At 38.5% G+C, this 24,826-nt stretch overlaps 1 protein-coding gene across 4 annotated transcripts; it reads left to right on the top strand.

The window, feature by feature from the left end:
* Positions 1-1,903: 1,903 nt before the first annotated feature.
* On the top strand, positions 1,904-24,036 carry Pop4 (ribonuclease P/MRP subunit POP4). Of its 4 annotated transcripts, none has more exons than XM_071695543.1 (5): positions 1,904-2,196; positions 3,516-3,672; positions 8,006-8,207; positions 13,208-13,382; positions 23,413-24,036. In XM_071695543.1, the coding sequence occupies exons 4-5, from the start codon at positions 13,209-13,211 to the stop codon at positions 23,989-23,991; spliced, it is 753 nt and encodes a 250-aa protein (XP_071551644.1). In that variant the 5' UTR covers positions 1,904-2,196; positions 3,516-3,672; positions 8,006-8,207; position 13,208; the 3' UTR covers positions 23,992-24,036. The 4 variants fall into 4 exon arrangements, with proteins under 4 accessions (XP_071551644.1, XP_071551642.1, XP_071551641.1 ...); XM_071695541.1 differs by having other exon boundaries at positions 1,904-2,187; XM_071695540.1 differs by lacking the exon at positions 3,516-3,672.
* The last annotated feature ends 790 nt before the right edge of the window (positions 24,037-24,826 follow it).

Below are 24,826 nucleotides of genomic sequence, written 5' to 3' on the forward strand. Positions count from 1 at the left end.
CACATCCACCTCCTGAAAAGTTATTCCAGTATTTTGCAACAAATCTCCAATTTCAGTTGAAACTGCCTTCTCTAAAGGCAAAAAAAAAAAAGAAAAATAAATCCCAGTCGAGACCGATGTGCAAAAAGATTTCATAGTGACTAGTTTTTGTTCCTTCGATTATAGCATAGTGATCCGATATGATTTGACATCCATCTGCAATTTCTAGATACCAGGGCCCTCATCTCCTTACCACAGCAGACGTTTGCAGTCATATCTTTAGCTGGTTAGAATGCTAACCAGCTATCTCCCGTTGATGCAATTGTCAACCACCCAGACACCTGGATCTCCAGCAGCCATCCTCGCCCCTGATTTTAATCTCCCTTTTGTACAGTGCTGTGAGGGAAATCTATATATATAGCCGTAAGGTCCGGTGATTCTAACTTCCTCATCTATTTATCGTACTTCCTTATAAGATTCTCTGTTCTGCCAGCATTCAGTTTTATCACATAGCATCTTCAACTCACCCAATCACTCGGACGCTATTGAAAGTATTTCGTAGAATTTTCCATCTCAACTTTGTTGCATGATTTCGTAGAGTGATGGCCTTTATTTGCATCTTTCGAAGAACTGTTCACTTTCGCCTGCGTCAGACTGGTTTAGAAAATTTGTTTATGGTTATTACTAAGTAACTTTGCTTGGTGTGTGGCATCACACGATTCTGGGTATTTTCATTTCGCCCGCCAGACGGTCACATTATGTGAATTTATCTTTGGTGCAATGGTCCTCAGTTCCAGGGACTGTCTCAACCTGCCAATTATCAGTAATTTCGAAGAATCATCTTTGAAAGTTCTCCTACCCGTCCATATTTTCTCGACCTTACAAAAAAAAAGAAAAAAACCACTCTCCCCGGGAGTCTTGTTGATCCGACGACGCAGTATCAAGGTGTAAGAAACTTATGATCCAACGGAAATGTATAAATCTGATTATTGAATTATTATTTACTTTTCATTTTCTTACAGCTATATCATCATTCATCCTTTATGCCATAGAATTCTATATAGAAAAGATCGATATAGAATACTCAGGAGTAAGTGATGAAAGACATTTGTACAAGTCTTGTCTTTGATTATTCTTATAGTTGTCCTCGTTATCAGTTTTATAATAATGTGAAATATTGCCTCACCCATTACATGAAAACAGATGAATGTATTATTTATCTATAACGTAAATTTCAGGAGGAAAGTCTCAGACTTTAGGTTAGGTGGAGAGAGTTTTCATTTTTCCAAATATTTTTAGTTCATATTTTCAATTGCTCTTAAAATCCTGCTAAGACTCTAATTAATTAGTATTACTGCTTTGGAAACCGCAAATATTTGAATTTAGTTTCCATATCTTTTACCCCCAGTCATAATTACCTTCCAAGCCTTGTTTTTTTTTTTTTAAGTGCAAGTCAAATGACACTTGTCACAAGTTAGTTCCCAATTACCTCATGCAAATGTTATAAGTATTTGGATGTCGTCCTAAAATTCACATTCTAATTCATTGTTGTGAAAGAAAATTCTGATAATTGTTCAATATTATTAGGTCGTGGCACCATTTACCTACCAAAAAATCAAATCAATCAATTCTTTTACTCATTTTAGAATACTTTTACGTATACCATAAGTGTATCTGATTTTAAGAAAAATACACTTTACCATTACTTAAAAGTGGGTAGGGCATTAGGAGATAAGGAAAAATGTGAGATTAGTTAACATATGGAAATTTTTAGAAAGAAACGTTGGAACTTAAGAAAATCGTAGACTTTTCTCTAAATTGCTGAGTTTCTCCTTATCATATTGTTATTATAATAGAAACCTCAATGTTACAGTATTCCGTTTCGTCCATTTGCTGTCAGTCTTCGATTTGCTGTGTTGTTTGCGGTCGAGTATGCGAAAAAAGCCATGAATTTAGAATATTTTTCACAGTAAGCTATTTGGAATATTCATTTGAAATATTTTTTGCCAGTTGAAACTGTTGTAAATGTATTTTCCCTCAGAAAAAGTGTAAACTTCTGAAATAATTCTACAAAGTGATTTTTAAATGCACAATTGTTTACATCGCTCATCGTGCGGAGGAGGAAGTATTGGGAAGAACAAATCGACTACATATACATTTCCTTGATGACTTTGAAGATTAATTAAGATTTGGGTCCCCAGGGAAAAGGTAAATGAGGTATCCATAAGTTTATTCAATTTTACATATGTTATTCATTGTTTTACGTTACTTGAACCTTTCACATCCCACCTCATTTCAAAAGCCTTTTCCACTCATACGTACCATAGAATTCGTATACTTCATTAACTCCTCTAATATAAAGTGTTCTGTTAAGTGTTAGAAATCAATGAATACGATATTGGAGAAATTTAGGTTATGAATACCGTTTCGGACAGCCACTTGTTTGGAAGATGAAATTATGTTTTCCTTTGGTTTTTGGTACGTTTTACACCATTCAAGCCTTCGTTTCCACAGCACATCTCCACCTTCTGAAATATTCCACCCTTTACCTGACGGTAATTCAGAACCTCCCGGTAGGAACCAGGTTTTTTGGATGGGGAAATCACGAAAAGTAGTGATTTGTGATACAAATGAATTTCAGAATCGTTCCAAAGACATCAAGAGTCATCGGAAGAGCAATTTCAACCAAACCAAAATCTAAGTTACCTAACCTAACCAAACCTAACCTAATCTTCATTGCATGTCCGAAACAGTAATAATACCAAATTTAGATTTTGATGTCATGGTCCCAAACAGAGCATGTACTAAAATTCTTTGATAATTATTATCTGAATCCACATTGTTATTAGCATTGGATGTCAAGTGATTTTACTCTGCAATGCTGATTTAGTGTTTAAAGAATACCATTATAATTGTTGAGCCTAAGTTTGAAAATTACAGATTATGGAACAATGCTGTTAAAGGTGGTATTATTACATCAGCTGAAATGGGTTAAAAGAAGCTGTTACACATACAGAAAAAAATCGAGAGCCTGTCAAACATGATTTATCAGGAAACAAACATTAGTAATTTAGCTTCGGATCTTTATTCTACTACATTTTGAGTCATTGCTTTCTGACACATTACCTGAAAATTGCATCTAACCTTTCTAGAAGTCATGGTTTATCTTTTTTTTATACATATACACTATTTCCAGTATTAGTGACGTAGCGTCAAGAACTAACGACTGAGCCTCAGAGAGAAAAATCCTCACTTGGCTTGCATCTCTGTTCCTTCTTTTGGAAAAGCAAAATAGAAGGGAAGGATTTCCAGCCTCTTGCTCCCACCTCTTTTACTCAGCTTCTACAACACACAGGAAATATGTGAGAAGTATTCTTCTCCCCTATCCTCACATTGTTATATATTATCCTCGTGACACACTAGTCACACTTATGATTGAATGCCAAACAAGTGGCTTAGGATGTCCCCTAACTGTTGAGAATTTCCCAGCAGGAGACAGATTTCATGTTGGTGTGTTTTTTCATTCTCCGCATAAGTGAGGTAGCATTCAAGAACAAATGACTGAGCCTTGAAGGGAAAACTGCTCACTTGATCCCCATCTCTGAACCTTCTTTTGGAAAAGAAAAACTGGAGGGGAGGATTTCCAGCCCCCTGCTCCCTCCCGTTTTAGTCGCCTTCTACAACACATAGGGAGTACGTGGAAAGTATTCTTTCTGTCCCATATGTTATTATTATTCTTATTATTATTATTATTATTATTTTTATATTTATTTTTTTATTATACTTTGTCGCTGTCTCCCGCGTTTGCGAGGTAGCACAAGGAAACAGACGAAAGAAATGGCCCAAACCCCCCCATACACATGTATATACATACGTCCACACACGCAAATATACATACCTACACAGCTTTCCATGGTTTACCCCAGACGCTTCACATGCCTTGATTCAATCCACTGACAGCACGTCAACCCCAGTATACCACATCACTCCAATTCACTCTATTCCTTGCCCTCCTTTCACCCTCCTGCATGTTCAGGCCCCGATCACACAAAATCTTTTTCACTCCATCTTTCCACCTCCAATTTGGTCTCCCTCTTCTCCTGGTTCCCTCCACCTCCGACACATATATCCTCTTGGTCAATCTTTCCTCACTCATTCTCTCCATGTGCCCAAACCACTTCAGAACACCCTCTTCTGCTCCCTCAACCACGCTCTTTTTATTTCCACACATCTCTCTTACCCTTACGTTACTCACTCGATCAAACCACCTCATACCACACATTGTCCTCAAACATCTCATTTCCAGCACATCCATCCTCCTGCGCACAACTCTATCCATAGCCCACGCCTCGCAACCATACAACATTGTTGGAACCACTATTCCTTCAAACATACCCATTTTTGCTTTCCGAGATAATGTTCTCGACTTCCACACATTCTTCAAGGCCCCCAGAATTTTCGCCCCCTCCCCCACCCTATGATCCACTTCCGCTTCCATGGTTCCATCCGCTGCCAGATCCACTCCCAGATATCTAAAACACTTCACTTCCTCCAGTTTTTCTCCATTCAAACTCACCTCCCAATTGACTTGACCCTCAACCCTACTGTACCTAATAACCTTGCTCTTATTCACATTTACTCTTAACTTTCTTCTTCCACACACTTTACCAAACTCAGTCACCAGCTTCTGCAGTTTCTCACATGAATCAGCCACCAGCGCTGTATCATCAGCGAACAACAACTGACTCACTTCCCAAGCTCTCTCATCCCCAACAGACTTCATACTTGCCCCTCTTTCCAAAACTCTTGCATTTACCTCCCTAACAACCCCATCCATAAACAAATTAAACAACCATGGAGACATCACACACCCCTGCCGCAAACCTACATTCACTGAGAACCAATCACTTTCCTCTCTTCCTACACGTACATATGCCTTACATCCTCGATAAAAACTCTTCACTGCTTCTAACAACTTTCCTCCCACACCATATATTCTTAATACCTTCCACAGAGCATCTCTATCAACTCTATCATATGCCTTCTCCAGATCCATAAATGCTACATACAAATCCCTTTGCTTTTCTAAGTATTTCTCACATACATTCTTCAAAGCAAACACCTGATCCACACATCCTCTACCACTTCTGAAACCACACTGCTCTTCCCCAATCTGATGCTCTGTACATGCCTTCACCCTCTCAATCAATACCCTCCCATATAATTTACCAGGAATACTCATTATTATTATTATTATTATTATTATTATTATTATTATTATTATTATTATTATTATCATCATCATAATTACTGTTTCCCACATCATCGAGGTACCGCAAGGAAAGAGAGGAAGAATGGCCCAAATACTCATATACACATTTATGTACATAGACGCTCATACACGCACATATACATACATTTACATTTCACCATATACATACATATACGTACACTGATGCATACATATATGCACATGTACGTATGCATACGTGCTACCTTCGTCCATTACTGCCACCACCCCACAATGTAGGAAACAGCATCCCCCCCTCCAGCGAGGTAGTGCCAGGAAAAGACAAAAATGCCACATTTGTTCATGCTCAGTCACTAGCTGCCAAGTGTAATGCACCGAAACTACAATTCCCTTCCATGTCCAGGCCCGACAGACCTTTCCATGGTTTACCCCAGACACTTCACATGCCCTAGTTCAATCCATTGACAGCAGGTCAACCCCGATATACCACATCATTCCAATTCACTCTATTCCTTGCATGCCTTTCACCTTCCTGTATGTTCAGCCCCAATCGCTTAAAATCTTTTTCACTTCATCCTTCCACCTCCAATTTGGTCTCCCACTTTTCCTTCTTCCCTCCACCTCTAACACATGTCCTCTTTGTCAATCTTTCCTCACTCATTATCTCCATGTGTCCAGACCATTTCATCACACCCTCTTCTGCTCTCTCAACCACACCCTTTTTATTACCACACATCCCTCTTATCCTTTCATTACTTACTTGATCAAACCACCTCACACCACATATTGTACTCAAACATTTCATTTCCAACACAGCCACCCTCCTCTGCACAACCTTATCTATAGCCCATGCCTCGCAACCAGATATCATTGTTGGAACCACTATTCCTTCAAACATACCCATATTTGCTCTTCAAGAAAACGCTCTCACCTTCCACACGCTCTTCAACACTCCCAGAACCTTTGCCCCCTCCCCCACCCTGTGACTCATTTCCTCTTCCTTGTTTCCATCTGCTGCTAAGTCCACTCTCAGATATATACATATATTATTTATTTATATTTATTTATTATACTTTGTCGCTGTCTCCCGCGTTAGTGAGGTAGCACAAGGAAACAGACGAAAGAATGGCCCAACCCACCCACATACACATGCATATACATAAGCGCCCACACACGCACATATACACACCTATACATTTCAATGTATACATACATATACATTCATAGACCTATACATATATACACATTTACACATTCATTCATGCTGCCTTCATCCATTCCCGCCGCCACCTCGCCACACATGAAATGGCACCCCCCTCCCCCTGCGTGCACGCAAGGTAGCACTAGGAAAAGACAACAAAGGCCACATTTGTTCACACTCAGTATTTGTAGCTGTCATGTGTAATCCACCAAAACCACAGCTCCCTTTCCACCTTGAGGCCTCACAAAACTTTCCATGGTTTACCCCAGATGCTTCACATGCCCTGGTTCGATCCATTGACAGATCTTTGACCCATATACACCACATTGTTCCAGTTCACTCTATTCCTTGCATGCCTTTCACCCTCCTGTATGTTCAGGCCCTGATCACTCAAAATCTTTTTCACTCCATCCTTCCACCTCCAATTTGGTCTCCCACTTCTTGTTCCCTCCACCTTTGATGCATATATCCTCTTTGTCAATCTTTCCTCACTCATTCTCTCCGTGTGACCATACCACTTTAATACACCCTCTTCGGCTTTCTCAACCACACTCTTTTTATTACCCTTTCATTACTTACTTGATCAAACCACCTCACACCACATATTGTCCTCAAACATCTCATTTCCAACACATCCACCCTCCTCTGCACAACCCTATCTATAGCCCATGCCTCACAACCATATAACATTGTTGGAACCACTTTTCCTTCAAACATATCCATTTTTGCTCTCTGAGATAATTTCTCGCCATCCACATATTCTTCAATGCTCTTTTTTCATTTGTATTCTCCATTTCCTGTGCTTTCGAGGTAGCGCCAAGAACAGATGACTGAGCCCTAGAGCATAAATCCTCACTAGACCCACTTCTCTGCTCCTTCTTTTGGAAAATAAACATAGGGGAGGAATTCCAGCCCTGTGCTTCCACCCCAAAAGAAGTAACAGAGAAGCGGGGCCAAGTGAGGATATTCACTCAAAGGCTCGGTCCTCTGTTCTTAATGCTATCTCGCTAATGCAGGAAATGGCAAATATGTATGAAAAAAAATATATAGCAAATAATGAGTGTTATGAAGGAGAATAAGAAATTGTAGTTCAGTAATCAATAAGTAATGTAAAGTAAAATAGAATGATAGAAATAGTATAGCTTCCTTCTTCAAGTCATAAACAGAATATACACAGTCGTGTTTGAGAGGACACATTCTTGTTTTTATAGCCAGTGGTTAGTGCTATGCATCATAGGTTTTGAGAGGGCTAGATGAAGTTATTCATGTTTTAAAAGGAATTGACCTGTCTCAAACAACTGGATACACATTTCTTAGCCTATAAGAAGATACATGAAATTAGAGGAAACAGTTTACCACTTGGCACTGAGGATATGACCCTGGGACCACCATGTGTTAGGCCAGGGTGTTACATTTGACTATGATGTGAGAAAAGCTTTCCATCTCAGACCAGTCATTGTTCTGTGAGATCCTCCATCACATCACATGACCTGATACATTAAAGGAAAAGAATAATGAGGGTGGAAAGTAGGGGTTATCTTTACTTGTTTTTAATGATTATTATTTTGTTGCAGCATTTCACCATCAGAGAAGTGTGAAAAAGTTGTACCTATAGCCACTTGTAATTAAATGAAGTCATGTTTGAGGACCACAACACATTAGTTTCCTTCTTTCTGGCCCATCAGTAACTTGACTAGACACCACAGCAGCACTCAAGTGAACACAGAAGAATTATATATCTGGTGTGACAAGACTCACACAGTCTCTTGGAGAAAGGTAAGTTATTTGATTTTTTCATCATTTGCTGGATGCTCCTTCATGCTTTGTTTTACATCCTGTAGAGGTATTAATTGGTTTCTAAAGGGTTTAAGAAAACATTACTTATTGAATTGGCCAGTCCAAAGTACAAGCACCGTAGGCATGGTGGTAGGTGCTGCATACTCGGCAAGTCCCTTGAAAGGGTTATAAGCAGGTTAATAAGGTTTTCACATAACTCCAATGACATCCTTTGTGTAGAATGCAATCTATGGCCAGGCAACAGAGCTTACAATGTGCACAGAATTGAGGACAGTGGCACTGAAAGTGTTAAATAGTTACTTTGATAATTATGGACCATAAGGCAACAGCATATAAGTCTTCATAGTTACTTTGATAATTATGGACCATAAGACAAGTTGTTAGAAGCAGTGAAAAGTTTTTATCGAGGATGTAAGGCATGTGTACGTGTAGGAAGAGAGGAAAGTGATTGGTTCTCAGTGAATGTAGGTTTGCGGCAGGGGTGTGTGATGTCTCCATGGTTGTTTAATTTGTTTATGGATGGGGTTGTTAGGGAGGTAAATGCAAGAGTCTTGGAAAGAGGGGCAAGTATGAACTCTGTTGGGGATGAGAGAGCTTGGGAAGTGAGTCAGTTGTTGTTCGCTGATGATACAGCGCTGGTGGCGGATTCATGTGAGAAACTGCAGAAGCTGGTGACGGAGTTTGGTAAAGTGTGTGGAAGAAGAAAGTTAAGAGTAAATGTGAATAAGAGCAAGGTTATTAGGTACAGTAGGGTTGAGGGTCAAGTCAATTGGGAGGTGAGTTTGAATGGAGAAAAACTGGAGGAAGTGAAGTGTTTTAGATATCTGGGAGTGGATCTGTCAGCGGATGGAACCATGGAAGCGGAAGTGGATCATAGGGTGGGGGAGGGGGCGAAAATTTTGGGAGCCTTGAAAAATGTGTGGAAGTCGAGAACATTATCCCGGAAAGCAAAAATGGGTATGTTTGAAGGAATAGTGGTTCCAACAATGTTGTATGGTTGCGAGGCGTGGGCTATGGATAGAGTTGTGCGCAGGAGGATGGATGTGCTGGAAATGAGATGTTTGAGGACAATGTGTGGTGTGAGGTGGTTTGATCGAGTGAGTAACGTAAGGGTAAGAGAGATGTGTGGAAATAAAAAGAGCGTGGTTGAGAGAGCAGAAGAGGGTGTTTTGAAGTGGTTTGGGCACATGAAGAGAATGAGTGAGGAAAGATTGACCAAGAGGATATATGTGTCGGAGGTGGAGGGAACGAGGAGAAGAGGGAGACCAAATTGGAGGTGGAAAGATGGAGTGAAAAGGATTTTGTGTGATCGGGGCCTGAACATGCAGGAGGGTGAAAGGAGGGCAAGGAATAGAGTGAATTGGAGCGATGTGGTATACAGGGGTTGACGTGCTGTCAGCGGATTGAATCAAGGCATGTGAAGCGTCCGGGGTAAACCATGGAAAGCTGTGTAGGTATGTATATTTGCGTGTGTGGACGTGTGTATGTACATGTGTATGGGGGGGGTTGGGCCATTTCTTTCGTCTGTTTCCTTGCGCTACCTCGCAAACGCGGGAGACAGCGACGAGGTAAAAAAAAAAAAAAAAAAAAAAAAAAAAAAAGACAAGAGCATGTAAGTCTTTGTTAAGATACAAGCCTGAAGGTTACAGAGTGACCTGGTAACAAGCAGAGTTTTAAAAGGATACTGTATATGTTGATTATATTTTCATGATTAATAAGCATCCATTTACATTTATGCTATATACAAATTTAATTTATATAGCCTCAGTGTCCCTTGCTTTTGATGGCTGTTGCCATATCTGTTGTCATTTAGACAAATGGCTATTTTGCCAGTTGGCATTAGCCAACATCATTTATTTTGCATAATTTCCATTTCATTACTGGATTTAGACTTTTGCTTCAGAAGAAAAGTTTCTTTTGAGAGGTTCCTACTGATATCAGTTCTAATGAGTGAAAAGATTAACTTGTCATTATCCTCAAAAGTTTCTTCTCCATAACCATTTTGAATTTCAAAGAAATAATTAATTGAAACAGTTAGACTTATCAGCCTTACTTAACCCCCGAACCAGGGGACGCTTCTCTCTCTGACTCCCTCAGTCCAGGCCATTGGTACCTTAACATAAACCCAAACCTACCCCAGCATAGCTCAAGGGTGATAGTCAGATGATACTTCAAATAAATCTAGTAATAAAGTGGCACATGGGAAAATACCCTCTCTCATCTTCAAATAAATCTAGTAATCATGTGGTGCATGGGAAAATGCACTTTCATCCAAGTAGAAGTGCAATATTCTTGAGTTTTTTGACAAAGTAACCATTAGTTAAGATTTATGCAGTACAGTTGATAAGATTTACTTTATTTTCAGCATTATTTTAGATATAAGTTATATGTGATAGTTATGTAGATATCCAGTTACCAAAAGGTTTCTTTTCTGTGTGCTTTCGCATGCACACGTGTGACATTGTCATTGCTTCTGTCGCATGCTTTAGGCAAGTTGAATTTAAAGAAATTTAGGTAGGGTTATTATAGAGTTTTTTGATTTCTAGAAGTTTTTAACCTGCTTAATTGTTAATTATCCCAACATTTTTGCTGATTTTTATAGCCTTTCCCATAGCACACGACAGTACTAGAACCTGCAAAGGATACATGGCCACCAGGTCCTTGCTTCTCATTGCTATTGCCACAGCTGTTTTGTTTCTTGCTTCTCATGGCTTTTGCCTTAGCTGTCATTTCCCTTGCTACTGCACACTGTTGCCATGGCTGCATAGACCCTTGCCTCTGAAGACTGTTAACATGCCTGCCATTTCCTTTGCTTCCGATGGTGGATGCCTTGTTTCCGATGACTGTTACTGAAGCAGTTGAGCAGAAGTTAATGCAAGAGGATGAATATGTTGTATGAATGATTTATGTAGTGTGTATAGTATCAGTGATAGATGTTATTTCTTTTTCAGTATTCTTTAAAGATAATGCAATTTTTTGGCTGTATATGTACATTCACTGGCTAGGAAGTTTGTACACTGTGCATCTCAGTGCATGAATGTGCTGCAGTTTAATTCATATTCCTCATCATTTGTCAGATAATGATATTGATATTTTTTTTCATTATATCATTGAAAATTAAAGTAACTCAACTGATATTTTTTTTCATTATAACATTGAAAATTAAAGTAAGTCAACTGCTAGGGGAGGTTAGGTGAGGCTTTCATAGGCTCTGTTGATTTTCCTACTATTAAGTTAATAACTCTACAATTTCCATGATCTTCATAGCCCTCCCTATGACTTCTGCATTAGTAGTCTCTCCTTGTAATAGGAAATGGGAGCTGTGTCAACAGCTGCTGTCTTAATCAGCAGTCTTGAACACTTGCGATACTGTATTACTTTTTCAGTTGTACATAGGATGCTAATGGAGATAACTGTATGTTGTTGAAGTTGTATTTAAAGATGCTCTTATGAACTTGAGGATGTTCATGATAATGTACTAAAACTCATTGAAATATTTCTTAGTATACATATAGTAAAATAAATAGTGAAGTATTCCTTAGTATACATATAGTTATAGAGAGTAATATATATCCATCATCTCTACGTGGTTACATCTAATCACTGCTATGTGGTGCATTAGTATTCAGTTTTTCACTATTCGGTGAGAAAATTTTTGATATTGTCAGCATACATAAAAGAAATTAAAGTGTTTAACGAAACGTTCACGACAGTGGTAGGTGAATACTCTGGCAGGCATTTGCTCCTGCAAGCAATCATTCACCGTTGAGTGCATCATCCATCAAGGCAGCAATTCTAATGCATGTGAATTATGGAATGGTCATAGAACACTTCTTCCTACATTGCTGTGTTGCATTTAACCTCATTAGAATACCAACAGCTACTGGATAAATGGAAAGCTCCCAAATAAGTATAAGAAGAGCAGGAGGTAAAGTTAGACATTTTGATCCTGTTCATCGTGTTGTTGATATTGCCTGCACCTTTGTCATATCCACTATATCATAAGAGCAATTTGTGAGTGTATGGATGAAGTGAAACAGTATGCCTCCATCTTGACAAATATATGTGCAGTGAAGATCACTCATAATGAGGTGAAGTTTTTAGAGAAATTGGAGTGATTGTTGACTGTCAGGATGAAAGATTTATCATAACATACCTCTACTTACTACAATATATTTTTACACTTAATAACTATAAGTTTTCTTATTTAGATACTTGGAATGATAATGTATTTATATCGTACTTTATGTTTCTTTGCATTTTATTCATTTTTTGCTTAAACATTAGGTTGAGAGATCACCCTTATGAACAAGACTCTCCTTTATATCACTGAATCATGTAGTAAAATAGGTTCCAGTATACAGGTATACAGTGATACTGCTAAGTCTTATATTCAAGGAACACATTTCCGATGTAAGGAGTTGATTAGGAGTACCATTACTAAAATGAAAATATGAAGAAGTGTGGAGGAAGAGCACTTCCACATCACTTGGGGTAGGGCCTTGGTCAAAATTGATTTTTGACAGTTCTTGCTTATATTCATAATTCCAGGAAAAGGTTTTTTTATTCATTTAATTAAACAACCTTATGCATAAATTAGATTTCTGTAGTGTAATTATACATGAATTGAAGACAGTATGCAATAGTTTTATCTATTTTATTATGCAAATAATTTTTATTTTACCAATGTAATTCTCAATTTTTTACCATCTAAGATATGGGTTTTAACATATGTTTACTGCAGTACATGCATTCTAGAAGTTTGGGAGGAAATAAAGTTTCCTCCTTTTGAAACCTCATTAAACACATTATTGTGTTCAGCATCAATTTAGACTTTGTGCAGTATCATTTTTGACCAATGAATCAATGCATAAAGGCAGTAGTGTTTTAGAAAAAAAAAGAAAACCATAAGTTAGAACAACTTCTTGCATTAGAAACAAAATGTCAGTTTTCTAACCTTTCTGAATTGGACATTGTAGCATGGAAGTTGGAACATCAAAAATCTATGAAGATCTACCTGAGGTTATCGTGAAACGTTCTTCTGCTTTGATTGACCTTCCATCCCAGAAATCAAAGATACCATCAAAGTATGAGCTGCGAGACTTCCTTACAGCTCATCTTCCATGTAGTGATAAAGGTGAAGTCTTTGATGAGGTAAGATAGCTGTACACTCTATCTCCATGAGAATCTTTTTCCTAGTCTGTTTTCTTGTTACTGAATAGCTCCATTATCTGGACTTTACTCTATCCAGGAGGGGGGGGGGGGGGGGGGGGGAGTTTATCACTGTTTTCTTCACCAACCTGACTGTACCTTCACTGTTGTAATTGTGTAGTTGTTCTGGGTCACTACAGTTTCATGGAGAGTTATATTTTATCAGCACTGCTGTTCACTTCTTAGCAGCATTGATTTTGCAAAGTATATGCTCTTTGAATAAGTTATTCATTGATATTTCTTGAAATTTAATGATGCCTCTTATCAACGGGGTCAGTTCCCCACCCCTTCCATGATATTCTCTGTCTCCCCATGTTATTGTGTGCCCCTCTGGATAGATTAGGCAACCCAAACTTGGTTTGTAAGATTTACAACCAGTCTGTCTGCATTTGTGCATGTGATCTTTAACCTAAGGTTTCTTCGAAAGAGACTCTTCAATTGATGGCCATTGTTTACTTTTTTTGGAATACCCTCAACAGTACTTTCATTATGCACTGCATGATTTTCGCCTTTATACCTTTTCATGAGGCAAAAATCTAAATATGAATTAACCATTTCCCAACAAGAACGTAATTACTTTTTAAGCCAAGCATCGTCTACAGAAATATACCTTTTCATGTGGCAAGTATGATTTACTGAAACCAGCACTTACCATCCACAACCAGGTCTTTTAGATTGCTTCATATGCTCTGGATCAGTCCATTACCATCTTGTTGATCCTATATTTCACATGAATCCAGTTCATTCTATCCTATGCATGCCCTTCATTTTCCTGAATGTTTAGGCCCCAGTACCCCAAAGCCTCCTTCAGTCATTCCTTTCATCTCCTTCTAGGTCTCCCTATTCCCATTTGTTTCATCTACTTTTAATATTAAGATCCTCTTAGTCAGTCTTTCTTTGCTCATCTTTGTTATATATATATATATATATATCTATATGCTTAATATATTCCCTGGGGATAGGGGAGAAAGAATACTTCCCACGTATTCCCTGCATGTCGTAGAAGGCGACTAAAAGGGAAGGGAGCGGGGGGCTGGAAATCCTCCCCTCTCGTTTTTTTTTTTTTTTTTTTTTTTTTTTTTTTTAATTTTCCAAAAGAAGGAACAGAGAAGAGGTCCAGGTGAGGATATTCCCTCAAAGGCCCAGTCCTCTGTTCTTAACGCTACCTCGCTATCGCGGGAAATAGCGAATAGTATGAAAAAAAAAAAAAAAAATGTGGCAAAAATCTAAATATGAATTAACCATTTCCCAACAAGAACGTAATTACTTTTTAAGCCAAGCATAGTCTACAGAAAGCAGAAGTTTCTTGTTGCTGTACCTAAAAGGAGCCCCTTTTCCAGTTTATGCTAAATAGATATTCAGAATATGTCAGTCTTTTTTTTCTTCTGTTACAATACTGTTGCCTTGTAATATAATAACAGAATAAAGAGTTTACATGAAATGTATTCATAGGCTTTTAGAAATATAAGATTATTATGTGGGAATGTTAAAGGATAAGGGGGAGGGTTGCTGAACTTAGAAGCTCGGCTTGCCATTTTGTCATGCGTACACCTTTTCTTGTAGCAAAAATCATAATGCAAATTAACCATTTCCCAGCAAGAACTTAAAAACCTTTAAAACCATGCTTAGTCTACAGAAAGTAGAATTTTCTTGGTGCTATACTTAAAAGGGGCCCCTTTTCCAATTTATGCAATTGTAATAAAGTGTGTGAAAAAAGAAAGCTGAGAGTAAATGTGAATAAGAGTAAGGTTATTAGGTTCAGTAAGTTAAGGGACTATTTAATGGGAAGGTAAGTTTAAAAGGAGAAAAACTGGAGGAAGTGAAATGTTTTAGATATCTGGGAGTGGATTTAGCAGAGGATGGAACCATAGAAGTGGAAGTGAGTCGCAGGGTGGGGGAGGGGGCGAAGGTTCTGGAAGTGTTGAAGAATGTGTGGAAGGCGAGAACATTATCTCTGAGAGCAAAAATGGGTATGTTTGAAGGAATAGGGGTTCCATCAGTGTTATACGGTTGCGAGGCATGGGCTGTAGATAGGGTTGTGCGGAGGAGGGTGGATGTGTCGGAAATGAAATGTTTGAGGACAGTATGTAGTGTGAGGTGGTTTGATCGAGTAAGGAATGAAGGGAAAAGAGAGATGAGTGGTAATAAAAAGAGTGTGGTTGAGAGAGCAGAATAGGATGTGTTTAAATGGTTTGGTCACATGGAGAGAATGAGCGAGGAAAGATTGATAAAGTGGATGTATGTGTCAGAGATAGAGGGAACGAGGAGAAGCTGGAGACCAAATTAGAGGTGGAAGGATGGAGTGAAAAAGGTTTTGAGCATTCGGGCCCTGAACATACAGGAGGGTGAAAGGCATGCAAGGAATAGAGTGAATTAGAATGATGTGGCATACCGGGATAGACATGCTGGCAGTGGATTGAACTGGGGCATGTGAAGTGTCTGGGGTAAACCATGGAAAGTTTTGTGGGGCCTGGATGTGGAAAGGGAGCTGTGGTCTTGCTGCATTACACATGACAGCTAGAGACTGAGTGTTCACGAATGTGGTCTTTTTTTGTCTTTTCCCAGCGCTACCTTGCGGGGGGGATGCTATTTCATGTGTGGCAGGGTGGCGACAGGAATGGATGAAGGCAGCAAGTATGAATATGTAGATGTGTATATATGTATATGTCTGTATTTATATGTTGAAATGTATTATTTTCATTTTTATTTTGCTTTGTCGGTGTCTCCCGCGTTTGCGAGGTAGCGCAAGGAAACAGACGAAAGAAATGGCCCAACTCACCCCCATACACATGTATATGCATACACGTCCACACACGCAAATATACATACCCATACATCTCAATGTACACATATATATACACACACAGACACATACATATATACACATGCACACAATTCACAGTCTGCCTTTATTCATTCCCATCGCCACCTCGCCACACATGGAATAACATCCCCCTCCCCCCCTCATGTGTGCGAGGTAGCCCTAGGAAAAGACAACAAAGGCCCCATTCGTTCACACTCAGTCTCTAGCTGTCATGCAATAATGCCTGAAACCACAGCTCCCTTTCCACATCCAAGCCCCACAGAACTTTCCATGGTTTACCCCAGACGCTTGACATGCCCTGATTCAATCCATTGACAGCACGTCGACCCCGGTATACCACATCGATCCAAATCACTCTATTCCTTGCCCGCCTTTCACCCTCCTGCATGTTCAGACTCCGATCACCCAAAATCTTTTTCACTCCATCTTTCCACCTCCAATTTGGTCTCCCACTTCTCCTCGTTCCCTCCACCTCCGACACATATATCCTCTTGGTCAATCTTTCCTCACTCATTCTCTTCATGTGCCCAAACCATTTCAGAACACCCTCTTCTGCTCTCTCAACCACGCTCTTTTTATTTCCACACATCTCTCCTACCCTTACATTGCTTACTCGATCAAACCACCTCACACCACATAGTGTCCTCAAACATCTCATTTCCAGCACATCCACCCTCCTGCGCACAACTCTATCCATAGCCCATGCCTCACAACCATACAACATTGTTGGAACCACTATTCCTTCAAACATAGCCATTTTTGCTTTCGGAGATAATGTTCTCGACTTCCACACATTCTTCAAGGCTCCCAGGATTTTCGCCCCCTCCCCCACCCTATGATTCACTTCCGCTTCCATGGTTCCATCCGCTGCCAGATCCACTCCCAGATATCTAAAACACTTTACTTCCTCCAGTTTTTCTCCATTCAAACATACCTCCCAATTGACTTGACCCTCAACCCTACTGTACCTAATAACCTTGGGAATGTTGAATTGTATAGGTATGTATATGTGCATGTGTGGGCGTTTATGTATATACATGTGTATGTAGGTGGGTTGGATCATTTTTTCATCTGTTTCCTTGCGCTACCTTGCTAACGTGGGAGACGGCAATTAAGTATAGTAAATCAAAGAAAGAAAAGATATTCAACAATTTGTTAAACGTAATATTTTTTTTTATTCAATAATATTGTTGCCTATTAGTATGCAAAAATGAGAATAAGGAATTTACTTGAAATATGCTTCACAGGCTTTTAGAAATATAAGATTATTATCAGAGAATATTAAAGGATAAAGTAAATGGAGGGTTGCAGAACCCAGATGCTAGACTTACCATTTTGTTATTGCATCATGCTGGCTAAATCTGTAATTATCAAATATAATATGTTTTCTTTGTTTATCAGTTGTTCCTTATTCACACTTTCACTTTCTCATTAAGATAATTAAAGATTATGACCTTTTCTCCTTTAACAGTGCTATTTATTTTTTATTTTATATAACAGTACTACTTTAGGCATTTATTGTATCTCTTTTGATCCATTCAGAAACTGATGCCCAGTTACTTTTGTCACTACCAGTCATCCCACTTTCAGTTTGACATAGCAGTCAGCTTTAGCCAATTTCTGAAATTGAATAAATCTGTTTGTCCACTTAAAAGAACCTTTGATATAACACTTTAGTATGATAATCATGAACTTGTTAATTTCAGAACCTCAAAGTGACTATATCATTCAGATTTGTATACTTATCATCACTTTCATGTATTTTCTTGGCATTAATGATTTATTCAATGTTCTCTTTATATCAACTGATACATATCCTTGACATTGCTCATGTAGTATAAACTTGTTGCAGCACTATATTTGTTACTCTCACTTACTTGGTACTTAAAGGAGTAAGAGTATGAGCACTGCTTTTGTCTCATTCATTTATTTATAATTTACCCAAGAGCAATTTCTGAAAGAGTTCTGAAGTTACTAAGGAACTTTATATAGGCTCCCACATCCAAAGGTTGTACTACTTCAGGTACAAGGGATATGTAGGCTCCTTTGGAGCTGGAACTTTTTTAATATGGCTCTACTCCCAGTGATACAGCTTTGCCAAAGGGGACTTTTCTTTCGTGGTGTAATCTCAAGTAGGTGGAATCCACTAACACCCACTGGCCTTTATTTTCTCTTTGTTTTATATGTACATGTAACAAGTCCTATCCCAGGGGATAGGATGGAAAAAGAGTATTGCCCACATATCTCTTGCATGTCATAGAAGACAGCTGAGATGGGCAGGAGCAGGGGGCTGTTATCTTCCCCTCCTGTATTATTTTTCAAGAGAAGAAACAGCGAATGCAGCTGACTAAGGATTTTTTTCTCTTAGACTCAGTCATTACCTTGACACTACCTCACTCACTTGGAAGAGAGTGAGCACATGTGAAAGAAAGAAAGTATGAGTAAGTCGTCCAGTATTTGAATCTTCTTAACACTTCCAATTTTACATCTAAAGTGATTTATTCATGGCTTTTCTTTTTTAAGATGATTAAGAGTTTAGTTCATAACAGTTCTTTATATTTATCACTCATTTCTTACCTTAAGGTAGTAGTTGGTAAGCAGCCAATGACCTGGGAGGTATTTTACCAGTACTACCCACATTGGTGTCATGAGGGTTATAGTGATAGCTGCATAGTGACCCAGCACATCATTGGTTTTCAAGTTGCACTCCTCTGATCCAGGTACCTGTCTTTTCTTTCTGCCTCATCTACATGTGGACTGCTGGCATTCTGTCCATAGATATACAATATGTCTCCCAGTCTCACATAGCACTTGACAACACTTAACTCACGGAACTCATTCTTCATAACTCCAGATTTTCCTGTGGTGAGAGCTGTGTGCTAACCCTGCCTTTGGACAAAATGATAGGAGCAATTGATAGAAGCAGTAGGATGGAACATTCAGGTAGAAACATTAGGTAGAAGTCCGTAGGAACCTCTGCAAACACTGTGCTGGATTGGCCTTCTTCCAGTGGCCTTTTGATGGTAAGGCATAAAGGCTAAGAAGCGGCATTGGAGTTCACTAGTTATGGAAATGCTATTGCCATGGCCACCCCATTGAGGAAGTTCCTGAGGGAACAGGCATCAGAGATATAGATAGATGGATCTTACCGAAAGAGTCACTTACATGACTGTATCAGTGAGAACTTTTCTCCTCTATATTTGTTTACAATTAAGTATGCATTGCATCACTCTTCTGTATGAATTTTTTATCATTGCCATCTCTGTTCTTATCATTCAGTAGCACTTAAAGTTATAAAAGCTTGAATACTGGCTTTTATTTTGCCTTTCCTATCTTTTGTTTTCTGTAGATGCAGCAAAAAATGGCTCAGCCACATTGAAATTACCTCAATAAGAACTAATACTTCAACTGTTGCTGTACAGCTAAGGGCACCCTGCCTTGCTTTAAAGAGCTATATGAGAGGAAGGTAATGTAGCAAACTGTTGAGAACTCTATTCATACCTTCTTCAGATCTCAGAAAATTCTGTCAACAGATCAGGGAACCCCATCAAAAACTCAGGAAATTCCTCCATCATGCACAGAAACCTTACCATCCATGCAAGAAACTGGCCAGTATCATATAAAAGGCAGATACTTTTGCCTCAGTAACTTTTTTACTCCCCTCCTTCACCTCTCAGGTCTTGACATGCACTTTGTGTCTCTTTTTAAAATGGGCACACATGTACATGATATAGGTAAGCAATTAGGTTAAGGTGACCTGAAAGTACTGCCCATGATCTCATCATCAGTTTATGACATTATACTTATGGGAAGAATGTTTTCGACGAATGCTTTTTCAATTCATGTTTAGGTTTTCACAATCATGGACTCCCAGTATGGTACTTAATGACCTTATCCTCCACAAGCTAGTAGTAGGAGTGTTGTTGCTTGTATTTTTGCCTCTTGTCTAGATTCTCTAGCTGGGAAGAATATTTGCATTCATCAAGCAAGATATGCAGTAAGTTTTGCACTAACCCTGCCATTATGGCTAAATTTCATCATAGGTAGGTAGGAGATCTTTCTTTTTTCACGAGCTAGTAGTAGGAGTGTTGTTCCTTGTATTTATGCCTTTTGTCTAGATTCTCTAGATGAGAAGAATATTTGTATTCATCAAGCAAGACATGCAGTGAGTGTTTTGAACTAACCCTTTCATTATGGCTAAATTTCATTGTAGATAGGTAGGAGATCTTTCTTTTTTCATACTGGTTTGGCAAATCTGACATAGTCCTTCAAATTTCCCTTTTTTAGCAAATTTACTGGCTTGTTTAAGCAGCTCATCACCAAACATCTTCATAACAGAAGTAACCCAAATGAGTCACCCTCTATTGTCTATCCTAATGATTCTAAAAATCCTCCTAAGTTCTTTTACTTCTTGAATTACATTTAGCAAGTCCCCTGCAACAAGTACCTTTTTGACATGCGCTTCATCTTTAGCTTCATTTTCCTCTTTGTTCAGTAGTTTTTTTCAACCCAAAGATCATAACCCTCTTAATATGTGTTGATTTCATTCTTCTCAGTCTTTTTCTGTTGATGAGTTGCCCACCTGCTGGCTGTCTCCTATAGCTGTGCTGTGTCATTTTTAGTTTTCATCTTATCTAGAATCTAGATTTTCAGCACATTCATCCTAAATGATTATTGCTCCTCAGTTTTTCATCCAATGCTTCACATACTTCCCTGATTGTCCTGTCTCTGACTTTGTAAACTCTTTTCTCTGGCTTCATTCAATATATTCTTCTTATTTTCTTATTCAGAATCCCCAGACCTCTATTCCACTTCATTTTTCTCTGCTGTGCAGCTTTCTTTTTCAGCCCCAGAGTCATCTCCTAGATTGTGTCACATGTTCCATTCTTTGTTCTAAGTTCTTTGAAATATGGCTGCTTACCTAACATCTCATTTGCCATCCCTGGGAGACCCCACATATGACCATACCCATGCTAAAAACATCTTCATATTCCTGGTTTTGTAGTCAAGCTCCACCAGAGTTTTTACCTTTATCAGTTTCAGCTAATGCCTTTTGGCATATTTCATGATCTGTGGAAATGTTCAGTTTCTTCATCTTACCCTCATGTTGATATTTTCTAATCATAGATTCATGTAACATCTCCCCACTGGCATCCTTATCCTCAGTTAGAAAGCCCTCAGATTTCCCATTCAAGATCCCACCAAGTATCCTGATATTATCAATGAATCTTTGTCCCAAAGTCCAGTACTTTTGATTTATTCATTACATACCTCTAAAATATCAGTTGTATTTTGCTTTTCACCATCTTTACTTATGTTGACCACCTCTGGGTTGAAGCACATAATCTAAGATTCTGAACTGCCAGGTTGATCAGTCCCTTAGAATGAGTGGGTCGTTGATGTAATCACTGTGGTGGACTCAAATTGGTCAAAAGAGAACCCAGAATGAGTTAACTGTTGTTAGTGTAGTGGTTAGTGATGGATGGGGAAAGCCAGAGAAATTTCAGTGTTTATAAGGAATTTTCTCAGAGAAAAGATATTATATTTTCTTTTAAATGATTGTAGACATGTTGGGTGATTTATCACTTAGAAAGGTTGAAAACAGTACGAAGGTTGAAAACAGTACCATAGATACAGTTAAGAACAGACATGGTAAATATCTAGCTTCAAGGCCAGGAATGATATTATGTGTGCCCCATAGTTACATGAAAAGTTTGGAAAAGTTTGCAGGGGTATTCTCTCTGAAAATATGTATGCTTTTTAATCTTATGGTGCTAATATGTGATATCTGACATTTCCATTATCATCAACAGCCTCTAAGGGACTAAATGGTCTAAAGCTGTTGAACTCCTGGGTATTTCTTTATTTTCAGTTTTTCACCTGCCTTCACATTTTCGTTGATCCCTGAAACATTACTGGTGTGTGCTCTGTCCCTTCTCCGAACACCATATTCCCATAAAAAAGTCTGCTGTAGCTATTTGCAGTTACACATGACAACTAGAGTATGATTGCGAGTAAACGTAGCCTTTTTGGCCTTTTTTCGTCTGTTTCTTGGGGCTACTTCACTGACACAGGGTGGCAATGCTGTATCCTGTGGGACAGCAGGTGGCACTGAAAATGGATAAAGGCAAACACGTTTGAATATGTTCATATGTATATATCTTTCATACATATTCGCCATTTCCCGCATCAGTGAGATAACATTAAGAACAGAGGACTGAGCCTCACTTGGCACCCTTATCTGTTCCTTCTTTTGGAAAATTAAAAATGGAAGGGGAGGATTTCCAGTCCCCTGCTCCCTCCCCTTTTATTCGCCTTCTATGACAGGCAGGGAATATGTGGGAAGTATTCTTTTTCCCCTATCCTCAGGGATTTATGTATATATGCATGTGTATATTATATGTATGTGTATGTCTATGTCATTTCATGTGTGGCAGGGTGGTGATGGGAATGAATAAGGGCAGACAGTATGAATTATGTACATGTGTGTATATGTATGTATACATTGAGATGTATAGGTATGTATATGTGTGTGTGTGGACGTGTATGTATATACATGTGTATGTGGGTGGGTTGGGCCATTCTATCGTCTGTTTCCTTGTGCTACCTCGCTAACGTTGGAGACAGCGACAAAGTATAATAAAAAAAAGATAATATATGTCTATGTATATGTATGTGTATGTTATGTATATTTATGTAAATGTACATGTATGTGCGTGTATGTATATATGTGTGTTTATGAGTGGATGGGTCTTCTTCTGTTTCCTGGTGCTACCTCACTAATGCGGGTAATTGCAATCAGTTATAATCATAATGATTGTTTATTCATATCCTCCAGTCCTTTATTTTATTTCCAAACAGTAGAAAAGGTCGTGGTGGCCTCCTGTATTTGGGATTCATTTTCACTGTTTTCATCTAATATTTATTTTTTTTCCATTGACTACTTCAACTTATTGCATTAGTAGTGTGTTCATCCATCAATGTCTTTACGAAACTATACCTCAGCCTTGGCATCTTTGAGAAGTCAGGTATGTTTGAGAAGTAAAATATGGGAAAAATATTGCGTTTCTTAAGAAGTGAATTGTTCTTAGATTAATGCAGTATCTCTTTTTTGATACAACTCAAGTTTTATATCTTGGTATATTTTAGGTTCGAAAAGGCTTCTTGCTGACTGAAAAGAAAGCAAGAAAACGACCACATAAATCCATGAGGAAAAAGGGTAAAGCTCACAAGGATGGAGGACCACACAGAGGAAAGAAACGTTTGACAGGTCATGAGAAACGGAAGTTAGGGCTGCACAAAGTTGATAGGTGTAATAAGACTTTTGAAATGTTTTTACCCATAAATGATTTGTGGAAGAAATATGCCCAGGACCTTCTTGGCATAAGATTTTTTGTGGAGAATGGATGGAAAGGTGGTGATAGAGACACAAAAACAGAAGCAGTGCAGAACAGAGTTAGAAAAATAGAATATTTTGGTTGTTTCTTCCGTGTCACCAAATCAAGATGTTCAGAGTATGTAGGAACACATGGAATTGTTATTAGGGAAACTAAGAATACCTTCACACTTATTTGTCCTGATGATAAAGTAAAAATTATTCCAAAATTGCATAGTGAATTTAGCTTTGTTGTTGATGAAGTTGGTTTCTCTATTTTAGGTAATCATTTACATCAAAGATCAGTTGAAAGAGCAAAGCATAACTTTAAGAAATTGTGTCTGTGGTTGTAATAACAATATGGACTTCTTTCATGTATTAAATTTTTTGAAAAAACAGCTTTGATATTATTACCCCACTTGCAGTGAAATATATTTATAGATATAGGGAAGTACAGTCACATGCAGGCACATAACTGGGATGAAATCTTACTTCTTTTCCTTTAGGAATTGATGGAAACTTCACAGACCATTTGAATTGTGGTTCAAAAGTCAACAGAAAAGGGATAATCTCAGGAAGCAGAACAGAGCAAGCATCACAACAGTCCTAAGAAAGAGTTTAGAGGAAATTACACTTTACTACAGGCTTATGTCTTTTATGAGTACTGTTTTTATAACATTTGAAAAGGTAATCAGGATACAAATAGATGATTATTTGCATAGGGAGTATTATCCAAATGAGAGAGTATTAGTTCAGATTAATAGTATACTCCTAATGTATCCTTTAGTCCATGGTTGCACATCCTTCTGGGACTGTATTGGTACACTAAATTATTTTTTTTTTCTTTTTTTTTTTTTTTGCTTTGTCGCTGTCTCCCGCATTTGCGAGGTAGCGCAAGGACACAGACGGAAGAAATGGCCCAACCCACCCCCATACACATGTATATACATACGTCCACACACGCAACTATACATACCTACACAGCTTTCCATGGTTTACCCCAGATGCTTCACATGCCTTGATTCAATCCACTGACAGCACGTCAACCCCGGTATACCACATCGCTCCAATTCACTCTATTCCTTGCCCTCCTTTCACTCTCCTGCATGTTCAGGCCCCGATCACACAAAATCTTTTTCACTCCATCTTTCCACCTCCAATTTGGTCTCCCTCTTCTCCTCGTTCCCT

This window comes from Panulirus ornatus, chromosome 58 (assembly GCF_036320965.1).
Source record: "Panulirus ornatus isolate Po-2019 chromosome 58, ASM3632096v1, whole genome shotgun sequence".
NCBI classification, from domain to species: domain Eukaryota; kingdom Metazoa; phylum Arthropoda; class Malacostraca; order Decapoda; family Palinuridae; genus Panulirus; species Panulirus ornatus.

Coding starts and splice junctions, on each gene's coding strand:
- Pop4 (XM_071695543.1), top strand. CDS start 13,209: ATGGAAGTTGGAACATCAAAAATCTATGAAGATCTACCTGAGGTTATC. Junction 13,383..23,412: donor AAGGTGAAGTCTTTGATGAG/GTAAGATAGCTG, acceptor GGTATATTTTAG/GTTCGAAAAGGCTTCTTGCT.